This window comes from Haliotis asinina, chromosome 11 (genome assembly GCF_037392515.1).
Source record: "Haliotis asinina isolate JCU_RB_2024 chromosome 11, JCU_Hal_asi_v2, whole genome shotgun sequence".
Lineage (NCBI taxonomy): Eukaryota > Metazoa > Mollusca > Gastropoda > Lepetellida > Haliotidae > Haliotis > Haliotis asinina.
In genome coordinates, this window is record NC_090290.1 from 14,215,083 (window position 1) to 14,230,960 (window position 15,878).

General features: G+C 38.7%; 1 protein-coding gene across 1 annotated transcript in view; it reads right to left on the reverse strand.

Moving 5' to 3' along the window:
* The window catches only part of LOC137255644 (ciliogenesis-associated TTC17-interacting protein-like), a 28,019-nt gene that overhangs the window by 443 nt on the left and 11,698 nt on the right, over positions 1-15,878 (reverse strand). The window contains exons 8-10 of the mRNA XM_067793111.1: positions 5,458-5,534; positions 5,074-5,162; positions 58-4,813 (exon numbers count right to left, since the gene is read on the reverse strand). Coding sequence (XP_067649212.1) covers positions 4,562-4,813; positions 5,074-5,162; positions 5,458-5,534 — 418 coding nt within the window. The 3' untranslated portion in view covers positions 58-4,561. The remainder of the gene's footprint in view (positions 1-57; positions 4,814-5,073; positions 5,163-5,457; positions 5,535-15,878) is intronic.

Consider the following 15,878-nt stretch of genomic DNA (forward strand, 5'->3'; position numbering starts at 1 on the left):
CAGTTCAGTGACCTGTGCAATTCAGTCAGCAGTTCTTGAAGAACACAGTTCAGTGACCTGTGCAATTCAGTCAGCAGTTCTTGAAGAACATGTTTCAGTGACCTGTGAAATTCAGTCAGCAGTTCTTGAAGAACATGGTCCAGTGACCTGTGCAATTCACTCAGCAGTTCTTGAAGAACACAGTTCAGTGACCTGTGCAATTCAGTCAGCAGTTCTTGAAGAACATGGTCCAGTGACCTGCAATGTGCAGTTCATGTCTTGAAGGAGCAGTTATTCTCAACAGTGGAATCTGTCAAATACTGACATAAGTCTGACACTAAGCTGGCCTACCTAGGAGTTGTACAGGTACACACACTACAAGCTTGAGTCTCAACACTGTGAGACGCCAAAGGTGTCTCATCTGCATGGATGTTAGTGGAATGGCTCAGACCGATTCTACTGAAGAGTCATAGAAGTTGCATGCCACTGAAAGGCGTTGTTTGTTTTTGTATAAGAATTATAGCGCGAAGATCAATTCGTGCAAGTGGGCCCTGGTCAGGAAGTGTCAGGAGTGACATTGTATCTGTATACTTGTCATGTTACTAGTAATCATTAAATGTTGCATGATTAATATGCATCACGTCAGGTGTCAGCCAGGTGTCAGTGATGCCAGCTCTCTGGGTCTTCTTTACAACCTTTACTGACTGCCAGGGCATGAAGAAAGTAGTGGTTGGAAAATGCACATTGAGGTCTGATGTCTTGATGACCCAGTCATCAGGCTTGAGTGAGGGAATCAGTTTAGTTTTATTTTGGCAATATTCCAGCAATATCACTGTGTCAGACACGAGAACTGGGCTTCACACATTGTACCATATGGGGAACCGGATCTTTGACGTGACGAGTGAACCACTTGGCAACCTCACCTCCCCATGAGACTGGAGACAAGAGGTGTTTGTCAGTAGTAAGGAGCTGGGCACACACAGACTTGTCAGGTCTTCAGCTCATCTCTAGACTGTGAGAACAACATCCTGCTGTGAACTGTAGAAGGGAATTAACAACTGACGGCAAGTGTTGGAGAAGAGGACAACAGGAAAAATATACTGTTGATCAAATTTATCCAAGGTTATGAATTTACTAACAACTGAGCTTCCAAATGAACTTGATTAAAATCTACAAGACCCATTTCTAACAAAATCAATTCTGTAGTTAGATAACTTAAAGCAGTATTCAACAAAGCACTCACAACTGAAAAAACTGTATGGATGTATTTTCACAGCAAAATGACATGGACTATGTACAAAGGCTTGATTAAATGACAGGTAACACTTGGTTGACAGGTGAACGGGTAACAGTTGTTGACATATGTACAGGTAACACTTGGTAGATGAGTGTACAAGTAAAACTTGGTTGACGGGTATACAGGTAACACCTGGTTGACAAGTGTATAGGTAACACTTTGTTGACAAGTGTACAAATAACAGTTGTTTACAGGTGTACAGGTAATACTTGGTTGACAGGTGTACAAGTAACACATGGTTGACAGGTGTACAGGTAATACTTGGTTGACAGGTGTACAAGTAACACATGGTTGACAGGTGTACAGGTCATTGCCAAGTTGAAGTGAACAAACATCTTATCCACACTCACACTAACAAAAACAAACGGAAGTAACTGATGTCAGTTTACAACGTGGTTCAGTTGGCCACAGCTGACTGGTATCACAGATCTATATATTGGGGTGGGTTATGCCAGAATGGGGAAAACATACATGCAAACCGAAGTACCTGGTTCCATTTACCCCACTGAATTTGGAGCCTTTGTACCAGGACTTATATGCTGTTTTGTCAGAGTACATTTTAACCTGATGTCATTGAGTCAACCAAAGGTCACATCATAGGTCATGCCCTCTCACTCAGCTTCACATCTCTGGGTCACAACCCTTAAGCATTACATCATAGAGTCTCAGCCTCACATCACAAGGCCATACCCTTTCAGACAGGTTCTCATCACAAGGTCACACCCTATCAGTCAGCTTCACATCACAGTGTGACATGCTTTCAGTCAGCTTCACATACTGTGTCACATCCTCCCAATCAGCTTCTCATCATAGGGCCACATCATCTCAGTCAGCTTTACATCATAGGGTCACATCCTCTCAGCTTCACAGCAAAGGCTCATCCTCTCAGTCAGCTTTACATTGTAGGCTCACATCCTCTCAGTCAGCTTTACATCATAGGGGCACATCCTCTCAACTTCACATCACAGGGACACATCCTCTTGCCGTCTGCTTCACATCATAACATGCATAAGGGCACATCCTCTCGGCTTCACATCATTGGGTCAATCCTCTCAGTAAACTTCACAGCTTCACATCACAATGTCACACCCTCTCAGTCAGCATCACATCAGATATATACAAAAGGAAATATCTCCAGGAAAAATATATAAAATATTTCGACGTATTACAGAATTTTAAGAATACTGCCCATCATGTTGTGTCATACAGAAGACATATGCCATATCCCTCACTCCCATCACCACCACCAGCAAGTAGTGTGATCATGGTGGATGTTTAAACGGAAGTTGTATCAATCTCCCTCGTCCATCATAACGACTCTACACACCACTAACAGATTTCTCAAATCAAACATATATGGCAGTAGTGGATGTACTTTGAGTCACATGCTTCAGAAAAAGTACAACAAACTGCTGGTTGTCTCTATGGTAACATAAGCTCAAATACTATAATAGTCAAACAGTCCAATACTGTGGGATATTATACAAAATTAATAAGCTTCAACCACATACAAACCCTTGGGTTCACTTTACAGAAGATAAATAGAAATACTTAACAAATGGGATTTTTCCCGCCTAAAATAGAACTAATTTCTTTCTACACTGATAAACAGGCATCATGGTCCCCAAGCCTGACACCCAGATGACAATCATAACCTTCCAGTCATGACAGCCAGATGACAAGTGTATCCATCCAGCCATTACAACCAAATGACAATCGTATCCATCAGTCATGACAACCAGATGACAATCGTATCCATCAAGTGACAATCAGATGATACTCACATCCTTCCAGTCATGACAACCAGATGACCATCGTATCCATCAGTCATGACAACCAGATGACAATCGTATCCATCAAGTCATGACAATCAGATGATACTCACATTCTTCCAGTCATGACAACCAGATTACAATCACATCCTTCCAGTCATGACAGCCAGATGACAATCGTATCCATCAAGTCATGACAACCAGATGACAATCACATCCTTCCAGTCATCAAAATGAGATGACAATCACAGCCATGAAGTTTTGACAACCAGATGACATCACATCCTTCCAGTCACGACCAATAGAGGAAGCTGTGGTGTATCCCCCAAATCCCTAATCCTTCAGAGTGACCAAAAGAGGTGTCAACATTACTACAGGCTGTAATATGGCTGGGGGATCTAGTATGGGCTTAAACCAGGACGTCTTCAGAAATAATCCAATAAACCCACCACAAAAACTGGGGTAGTCCCACGGTGAGGACTGAAACATTTTGTTGTGATGTAATATTGCTGACTGACACTGCACACTAATATTCAGGACCTCTGCACTTGCCTTCCCTTTAAACAAAGTCCTTCAGAGAAAGTGTGAATGAGTTTAGTTTTATGCTGATTGTAGCAATATTCCAGCAACATCACGGCCAGGAAACCAGAAATGAGCTACACGTATTAATCCATGTGGGGAACTGAACCCAGGTCTTCAGCGTGACGCACGATTGCTTTAACGACAAGAAACCCCACTGTCCTCATCAGAGAAAGAGTCAAAGACTAGCGAATCCATACAGTATACTTGAGATTGAGTTAGAACATGCTGCTTGAGATATCTTTAACATCCTACGAGTAGGCAGTATTTACTATTTTAATATACTTTCACATGTCTCTCTGTTGACATATCTGTACTGATACACTGATGATTCGTTACAGCGCCTGGACATTACACCTTCCAATAAAGACAACTCAATTGTAACATCCTATAACTTCATAAGACACAATTTGTACATTTCTGGAAGAATGCTGTCTTTCCTCATCTTGTCTCTTCAGCAAAAGGCTACATATTAGCAACTTCCTGACACACGTTTCAGCTGGTAGACCAGGAACATTAGACCAATAGACTCATAGTTTCTGTAAAGCAATTGGTGGTTTCCAAATACTTTTACAAAGTGGTTGGACTTGCACATGATTTTGGCCAACCCCAAATGTTATGGAAGTCCAAGTGTAAATACTGAAAGATGTTGCCATGGAAACCAATACAGCATCACTATGGCAACGAGTGGTGACTTGACATACAGTTAAAACACTCAAAACTGAACAGGACGTCAGGAGTTAAACTGTGGCACTGACGACAATCCCGCAGTAACACAATAATCCTGGGGGATGATGTAGAAGCAGTCATCTGGATGCTCTTGGTCCTGTCCACAAAGCCATCTTAGTGCTAAGAGGAACTGCCGACTGAGTGCTACTACTGCTTTGTTGATCCAATGTTGCTGTTACATTATTTGACTTCTAAAAGTAAATCATTATCGGGTGGGTGTCCGCAATTTCTCGATGCCTGTATTTGTTCGACTAGCAGGAAAAGGTGTGGATGTACTGGAGGCCATGTATGGAGATGATGATGGCATTGTGTTGGAAAAGGCAGCGAAGTACTCAGCTGCAAATGACAACACATCATCTGGTTTCCGTAGCAACAAAAACTGCAGAAAATCAGCAAGCAGTGCTTTCAGCTCTGGGTGATGCCTCATGTAAACAGCATGGTCTCCCTTTAGCTCCTCCTGGAAAACATTATCATAATCATTATCATTATTATATCATTATCATTATACTAAGGGTATGAAACCCTTGCGATAGTAAACTTGACTTTAAATACAACTGCTCCATACCGAAAGACTGATCTACTAGATACCAAACTTGGTCCAATCTCATCACGTTTCAGGTTACAGTCACACAGTGGGAATAATGCTGGGATAATGCAGGAATAATGCTGAGTCCAGTTGTTGCAGCAACAAACAAAACACAACAGCCAGACACAAACCTTTCTGTCTAAAAATCTGGAATACAGCTGCATGTCTTCTTCCCAGTTGAGTGGCTGTTTCTCGAATGTTGGTTTTGGTGGCTCTTCATCTGTAAAACCAGACTTTAGACTTCAGATATATCTCGTGTATATAACCTATACAATCTGACAACAAACAGGCTAGTTAGTTTCCATGTTTTATTATATGACCAGCATGTCAGTAGATTCAATAAACTCAGGTCCAAAGCAACGTACAGTGTACATCAAACCTTTAACCTGTAATAGGCAGGTCAACGACCTACAACCTCTACTGGTCCAGAAACTGAGTGGACAGAGTCAAGCCCCTGAGGGGCAGGTGAAGCCTTTCCTACTGTAGCAAGTCAGCAACACACAGTTTTCACCCACCTCTCTCTATGGCAGCAGGTATTTGAGCTAACTTCATCGTGACCGGTGACCCTACTTGCACTCTGTTTGTCAGGTGACTGAAATGAAAAATGTGTTCAAATTAAAAGGGCCACACAATGCATACAACAGCTATATCAAGGAACCTTGGTATCAACATAGCATGTTAGCAAATGTTAAGACTATTGGGATCTCTGTGAACATGGTATCAACTGAAAAGACTATCTTACTCTCTGTGAACATGGTATCAACTGATAAGACTGTCTGACTCTCTGAACATGGTATCAACTGATAAGACTACCTTACTCTCTCTGAACATGGTGTAAACTGATAAGACTACCTTACTCTCTGTGAACATGGTGTAAACTGATAAGACTACCTTACTCTCTGTGAACATGGTATAAACTGATAAGACTATCTTACTCTTTGAACATGGTATCAACTGATAGGACTACCTTACTCTCTCTGAACATGGTATCAACTGATAAGACTACCTTACTCTCTGAACATGGTATCAACTGATAAGACTACCTTACTCTCTGTGAACATAGTATCAACTGATAAGACTACCTTACTCTCTGTGAACATGGTATAAACTGATAAGACTATCTTACTCTCTGAACATGGTATCAAGTGATAGGACTACCTTACTCTCTGTGAACATGGTATCAACTGATAAGACTATTTTACTCTCTGAACATGGTATCAACTGATAGGACTACCTTACTCTCTGAACATGGTATCAACTGACAAGACTATTTTACTCTCTGAACATGGTATAAACTGATAGGACTACCTTACTCTCTGTGAACATGGTATCAACTGATAAGACTACCTTACTCTCTGAACATGGTATCAAGTGATAGGACTACCTTACTCTCTGTGAACATGGTATAAACTGATAAGACTACCTTACTCTCTGAACATGGTATCAACTGATAGGACTACCTTACTCTCTGTGAACATGGTATCAACTGATAAGACTATTTTACTCTCTGAACATGGTATCAACTGATAAGACTACCTTACTCTCTGTGAACATGGTATAAACTGATAAGACTATCTTACTCTCTGAACATGGTATCAACTGATAGGAATACCTTACTCTCTGTGAACATGGTATAAACTGAAAAGACTATTTTACTCTCTGAACATGGTATCAACTGATAGGACTACCTTACTCTCTGAACATGGTATCAACTGATAAGACTATTTTACTCTCTGAACATGGTATCAACTGATAGGACTACCTTACTCTCTGTGAACATGGTATCAACTGATAAGACTACCTTACTCTCTGTGAACATGGTATAAACTGATAAGACTACCTTACTCTCTGAACATGGTATCAACTGATAAGACTACCTTACTCTCTGTGAACATGGTATAAACTGATAAGACTATTTTACTCTCTGAACATGGTATCAACTGATAGGACTACCTTACTCTCTGAACATGGTATCAACTGATAAGACTATCTTACTCTCTGAACATGGTATCAACTGATAAGACTACCTTACTCTCTCTAAACATGGTGTAAACTGACAAAGACTACCTTACTCTCTCTGAACATGGTATCAACTGATAAGACTACCTAACTCTCTGTGAACATGGTATCAACTGATAAGACTACCTTACTCTCTGTGAACATGGTATAAACTGATAAGACTATCTTACTCTCTGAACATGGTATCAACTGATAAGACTATCTTACTCTCTGAACATGGTATCAACTGATAGGACTACCTTACTCTCTGAACATGGTATCAACTGATAAGACTACCTTACTCTCTGAACATGGTATAAACTGATAAGACTATCTTACTCTCTGAACATGGTATCAACTGATAGGACTACCTTACTCTCTGAACATGGTATCAACTGATAAGACTACCTTACTCTCTGAACATGGTATCAACTGATAAGACTACCTTACTCTCTGTGAACATGGTGTAAACTGATAAGACTACCTTACTCTCTGTGAACATGGTATCAACTGATAAGACTACCTTACTCTCTGTGAACATGGTATAAACTGATAAGACTATCTTACTCTCTGAACATGGTATCAACTGATAAGACAATCTTACTCTCTGAACATGGTATCAACTGATAGGACTACCTTACTCTCTGAACATGGTATCAACTGAAAAGACTACCTTACTCTCTGAACATGGTATAAACTGATAAGACTATCTTACTCTCTGAACATGGTATCAACTGATAGGACTACCTTACTCTCTGAACATGGTATCAACTGATAAGACTATTTTACTCTCTGAACATGGTATAAACTGATAAGACTACCTTACTCTCTGAACATGGTATCAACTGAAAAGACTACCTTACTCTCTGAACATGGTATCAACTGATAGGACTACCTTACTCTCTGAACATGGTATCAACAGATAAGACTAAATTACTCTCTGTGAACATGGTATCAACTGATAAGACTACCTTACTCTCTGAACATGGTATCAACTGATAAGACTATTTTACTCTCTGAACATGGTATCAACTGATAAGACTACCTTACTCTCTGTGAACATGGTATAAACTGATAAGACTATCTTACTCTCTGAACATGGTATCAACTGATAGGACTACCTTACTCTCTGTGAACATGGTATAAACTGAAAAGACTATTTTACTCTCTGAACATGGTATCAACTGATAAGACTATTTTACTCTCTGAACATGGTATCAACTGATAGGACTACCTTACTCTCTGTGAACATGGTATCAACTGATAAGACTACCTTACTCTCTGTGAACATGGTATAAACTGATAAGACTACCTTACTCTCTGAACATGGTATCAACTGATAAGACTACCTTACTCTCTGTGAACATGGTATAAACTGATAAGACTATTTTACTCTCTGAACATGGTATCAACTGATAGGACTACCTTACTCTCTGAACATGGTATCAACTGATAAGACTATCTTACTCTCTGAACATGGTATCAACTGATAAGACTACCTTACTCTCTCTGAACATGGTGTAAACTGATAAGACTACCTTACTCTCTCTGAACATGGTATCAACTGATAAGACTACCTAACTCTCTGTGAACATGGTATCAACTGATAAGACTACCTTACTCTCTGAACATGGTATCAACTGATAGGACTACCTTACTCTCTGAACAGGGTATCAACTGATAAGACTATTTTACTCTCTGAACATGGTATCAACTGATAAGACTACCTTACTCTCTGTGAACATGGTGTAAACTGACAAGACTACCTTAATCTCTGTGAACATGGAATCAACTGATAAGACTACCTTACTCTCTGTGAACATGGTATAAACTGATAAGACTATCTTACTCTCTGAACATGGTATCAACTGATAAGACTATCTTACTCTCTGAACATGGTATAAACTGATAGGACTACCTTACTCTCTGAACATGGTATCAACTGATAAGACTACCTTACTCTCTGAACATGGTATAAACTGATAAGACTATCTTACTCTCTGAACATGGTATCAACTGATAGGACTACCTTACTCTCTGAACATGGTATAAACTGACAAGACTATTTTTCTCTCTGAACATGGTATAAACTGATAAGACTACCTTACTCTCTGAACATGGTATCAACTGATAAGACTACCTTACTCTCTGAACATGGTATCAACTGATAGGACTACCTTACTCTCTGAACATGGTATCAACTGATAAGACTAAATTACTCTCTGTGAACATGGTATCAACTGATAAGACTACCTTACTCTCTGAACATGGTATCAACTGATAGGACTACCTTACTCTCTGAACATGGTATCAACTTATAAGACTACCTTACTCTCTGAACATGGCATCAACTTATAAGACTATCTTACTCTCTGAACATGGTATCAACTGATAAGACTACCTTACTCTCTGTGAACATGGTATCAACTGATAAGACTACCTTACTCTCTCTGAACATGGTATCAACTGATAAGACTATCTTACTCTCTGAACATGGTATCAACTGATAAGACTATCTTACTCTCTGAACATGGTATCAACTGATAAGACTACCTTACTCTCTGTGAACATGGTATCAACTGATAAGACTACCTTACTCTCTGTGAACATGGTATCAACTGATAAGACTACCTTACTCTCTGTGAACATGGTATCAACTGATAAGACTACCTTACTCTCTCTGAACATGGTATCAACTGATAAGACTATCTTACTCTCTGAACATGGTATCAACTGATAAGACTATCTTACTCTCTGAACATGGTATCAACTGATAAGACTACCTTACTCTCTGTGAACATGGTATCAACTGACAAGACTACCTTACTCTCTCTGAACATGGTATCAACTGATAAGACTACCTTACTCTCTGTGAACATGGTATAAACTGATAAGACTATCTTACTCTCTGAACATGGTATCAACTGATAAGACTATCTTACTCTCTGAACATGGTATAAACTGATAGGACTACCTTACTCTCTGAACATGGTATCAACTGATAAGACTACCTTACTCTCTGAACATGGTATAAACTGATAAGACTATCTTACTCTCTGAACATGGTATCAACTGATAGGACTACCTTACTCTCTGAACATGGTATCAACTGATAAGACTATTTTACTCTCTGAACATGGTATAAACTGATAAGACTACCTTACTCTCTGAACATGGTATCAACTGATAAGACTACCTTACTCTCTGAACATGGTATCAACTGATAGGACTACCTTACTCTCTGAACATGGTATCAACTGATAAGACTACTTTACTCTCTGTGAACATGGTATCAACTGATAAGACTACCTTACTCTCTGAACATGGTATCAACTGATAGGACTACCTTACTCTCTGAACATGGTATCAACTTATAAGACTACCTTACTCTCTGAACATGGTATCAACTGATAAGACTATCTTACTCTCTGAACATGGTATCAACTGATAAGACTACCTTACTCTCTGTGAACATGGTATCAACTGATAAGACTACCTTACTCTCTCTGAACATGGTATCAACTGATAAGACTATCTTACTCTCTGAACATGGTATCAACTGATAAGACTATCTTACTCTCTGAACATGGTATCAACTGATAGGACTACCTTACTCTCTGTGAACATGGTATCAACTGATAAGACTACCTTACTCTCTCTGAACATGGTATCAACTTATAAGACTACCTTACTCTCTGAACATGGTATCAACTGATAAGACTATCTTACTCTCTGAACATGGTATAAACTGATAGGACTACCTTACTCTCTGAACATGGTATAAACTGATAAGACTATCTTACTCTCTGAACATGGTATCAACTGATAGGACTACCTTACTCTCTGAACATGGTATCAACAGATAAGACTATTTTACTCTCTGAACATGGTATAAACTGATAAGACTACCTTACTCTCTGAACATGGTATAAACTGATAAGACTACCTTACTCTCTGAACATGGTATCAACTGATAGGACCACCTTACTCTCTGAACATGGTATCAACTGATAAGACTACCTTACTCTCTGTGAACATGGTATCAACTGATAAGACTACCTTACTCTCTGAACATGGTATCAACTGATAGGACTACCTTACTCTCTGAACATGGTATCAACTTATAAGACTACCTTACTCTCTGAACATGGTATCAACTGATAAGACTATCTTACTCTCTGAACATGGTATCAACTGATAAGACTACCTTACTCTCTGTGAACATGGTATCAACCGAAAAGACTACCTTACTCTCTCTGAACATGGTATCAACTTATAAGACTACCTTACTCTCTGAACATGGTATCAACTTATAAGACTACCTTACTCTCTGAACATGGTATCAACTGATAAGACTACCTTACTCTCTGAACATGGTATCAACTGATAAGACTACCTTACTCTCTGAACATGGTATCAACTGATAGGACTACCTTACTCTCTGAACATGGTATCAACTGATAAGACTATCTTACTCTCTGAACATGGTATCAACTGACAAGACTATCTTACTCTCTGTGAACATGGTATCAACTGATAAGACTACCTTACTCTCTGTGAACATGGTATCAACTGATAAGACTACCTTACTCTCTGTGAACATGGTATCAACTTATAAGACCACCTTACTCTCTGAACATGGTATCAACTGATAAGACTATCTTACTCTCTGAACATGGTATAAACTGATAGGACTACCTTACTCTCTGTGAACATGGTATCAACTGATAAGACTACCTTACTCTCTGAACATGGTATAAACTGATAAGACTATCTTACTCTCTGAACATGGTATCAACTGATAGGACTACCTTACTCTCTGAACTTGGTATCAACTGATAAGACTATTTTACTCTCTGAACATGGTATAAACTGATAAGACTACCTTACTCTCTGAACATGGTATCAACTGATAAGACTACCTTACTCTCTGAACATGGTATCAACTGATAGGACTACCTTACTCTCTGAACATGGTATCAACTGATAAGACTACCTTACTCTGTGTGAACATGGTATAAACTGATAAGACTACCTTACTCTCTGAACATGGTATCAACTGATAGGACTACCTTACTCTCTGAACATGGTATCAACTTATAAGACTACCTTACTCTCTGAACATGGTATCAACTGATAAGACTATCTTACTCTCTGAACATGGTATCAACTGATAGGACTACCTTACTCTCTGTGAACATGGTATAAACTGAAAAGACTATTTCACTCTCTGAACATGGTATCAACTGATAGGACTACCTTACTCTCTGAACATGGTATCAACTGATAAGACTATTTTACTCTCTGAACATGGTATCAACTGATAGGACTATTTTACTCTCTGTGAACATGGTATAAACTGATAAGACTACCTTACTCTCTGAACATGGTATCAACTGATAGGACTACCTTACTCTCTGAACATGGTATCAACTGATAAGACTATTTTACTCTCTGAACATGGTATCAACTGATAAGACTACCTTACTCTCTGTGAACATGGTATAAACTGATAAGACTACCTTACTCTCTGAACATGGTATAAACTGATAGGACTACCTTACTCTCTGTGAACATGGTATAAACTGATAAGACTACCTTACTCTCTGAACATGGTATCAACTGATAGGACTACCTTACTCTCTGAACATGGTATCAACTGATAAGACTACCTTACTCTCTGAACATGGTATCAACTGATAAGACTATCTTACTCTCTGAACATGGTATAAACTAATAGGACTACCTTACTCTCTGAACATGGTATAAACTGATAAGACTACCTTACTCTCTGAACATGGTATAAACTGATAAGACTATCTTACTCTCTGAACATGGTATCAACTGATAGGACTACCTTACTCTCTGAACATGGTATCAACTGATAAGACTATTTTACTCTCTGAACATGGTATAAACTGATAAGACTACCTTACTCTCTGAACATGGTATCAACTGATAAGACTACCTTACTCTCTGAACATGGTATCAACTGATAGGACTACCTTACTCTCTGAACATGGTATCAACTGATAAGACTACCTTACTCTCTGTGAACATGGTATCAACTGATAAGACTACCTTACTCTCTGAACATGGTATCAACTGATAGGACTACCTTACTCTCTGAACATGGTATCAACTTATAAGACTACCTTACTCTCTGAACATGGTATCAACTGATAAGACTATCTTACTCTCTGAACATGGTATCAACTGATAAGACTACCTTACTCTCTGTGAACATGGTATCAACTGATAAGACTACCTTACTCTCTGTGAACATGGTATCAACTGATAAGACTATCTTACTCTCTGAACATGGTATCGACTGATAAGACTATCTTACTCTCTGAACATGGTATCAACTGATAAGACTACCTTACTCTCTGTGAACATGGTATAAACTGATAAGACTACCTTACTCTCTGTGAACATGGTATCAACTGATAAGACTACCTTACTCTCTGTGAACATGGTATCAACTGATAAGACTACCTTACTCTCTGTGAACATGGTATAAACTGATAAGACTACCTTACTCTCTGAACATGGTATCAACTGATAGGACTACCTTACTCTCTGAACATGGTATCAACTGATAAGACTATTTTACTCTCTGAACATGGTATCAACTGATAGGACTACCTTACTCTCTGTGAACATGGTGTAAACTGATAAGACTACCTCACTCTCTGTGAACATGGTATCAACTGATAAGACTACCTTACTCTCTGTGAACATGGTATCAACTGATAAGACTATCTTACTCTCTGAACATGGTATCAACTGATAAGACTATCTTACTCTCTGAACATGGTATAAACTGATAGGACTACCTTACTCTCTGTGAACATGGTATAAACTGATAAGACTACCTTACTCTCTGAACATGGTATAAACTGATAAGACTATCTTACTCTCTGAACATGGTATCAACTGATAGGACTACCTTACTCTCTGAACATGGTATCAACTGATAAGACTATTTTACTCTCTGAACATGGTATAAACTGATAAGACTACCTTACTCTCTGAACATGGTATCAACTGATAAGACTACCTTACTCTCTGAACATGGTATCAACTGATAGGACTACCTTACTCTCTGAACATGGTATCAACTGATAAGACTACCTTACTCTCTGTGAACATGGTATCAACTGATAAGACTACCTTACTCTCTGAACATGGTATCAACTGATAGGACTACCTTACTCTCTGAACATGGTATCAACTTATAAGACTACCTTACTCTCTGAACATGGTATCAACTGATAAGACTATCTTACTCTCTGAACATGGTATCAACTGATAAGACTATCTTACTCTCTGAACATGGTATCAACTGATAAGACTACCTTACTCTCTGAACATGGTATCAACTGATAAGACTACCTTACTCTCTGAACATGGTATCAACTGATAAGACTACCTTACTCTCTGAACATGGTATCAACTGATAGGACTACCTTACTCTCTGAACATGGTATCAACTGATAAGACTATTTTACTCTCTGAACATGTTATCAACTGATAAGACTATTTTACTCTCTGAACATGGTATAAACTGATAAGACTACCTTACTCTCTGAACATGGTATCAACTGATAAGACTACCTTACTCTCTGTGAACATGGTATCAACTGATAGGACTACTTTACTCTCTGAACATGGTATCAACTGATAAGACTACCTTACTCTCTGTGAACATGGTATCAACTGATAAGACTACCTTACTCTCTGAACATGGTATCAACTGATAGGACTACCTTACTCTCTGAACATGGTATCAACTTATAAGACTACCTTACTCTCTGAACATGGTATCAACTGATAAGACTATCTTACTCTCTGAACATGGTATCAACTGATAAGACTACCTTACTCTCTGTGAACATGGTATCAACTGATAAGACTACCTTACTCTCTCTGAACATGGTATCAACTGATAAGACTATCTTACTCTCTGAACATGGTATCAACTGATAAGACTATCTTACTCTCTGAACATGGTATCAACTGATAAGACTACCTTACTCTCTCTGAACATGGTATCAACTTATAAGACTACCTTACTCTCTGAACATGGTATCAACTGATAAGACTATCTTACTCTCTGAACATGGTATAAACTGATAGGACTACCTTACTCTCTGTGAACATGGTATCAACTGATAAGACTACCTTACTCTCTGAACATGGTATAAACTGATAAGACTATCTTACTCTCTGAACATGGTATCAACTGATAGGACTACCTTACTCTCTGAACATGGTATCAACTGATAAGACTATTTTACTCTCTGAACATGGTATAAACTGATAAGACTACCTTACTCTCTGAACATGGTATCAACTGATAAGACTACCTTACTCTCTGAACATGGTATCAACTGATAAGACTACCTTACTCTCTGAACATGGTATAAACTGATAAGACTATCTTACTCTCTGAACATGGTATCAACTGATAGGACTACCTTACTCTCTGAACATGGTATCAACTGATAAGACTATTTTACTCTCTGAACATGGTATAAACTGATAAGACTACCTTACTCTCTGAACATGGTATCAACTGATAAGACTACCTTACTCTCTGAACATGGTATCAACTGATAGGACTACCTTACTCTCTGAACATGGTATCAACTGATAAGACTACCTTACTCTCTGTGAACATGGTATCAACTGATAAGACTACCTTACTCTCTGAACATGGTATCAACTGATAGGACTACCTTACTCTCTGAACATGGTATCAACTTATAAGACTACCTTACTCTCTGAACATGGTATCAACTGATAAGACTATCTTACTCTCTGAACATGGTATCAACTGATAAGACTACCTTACTCTCTGTGAACATGGTATCAACTGATAAGACTACCTTACTCTCTGTGAACATGGTATCAACTGATAAGACTATCTTAC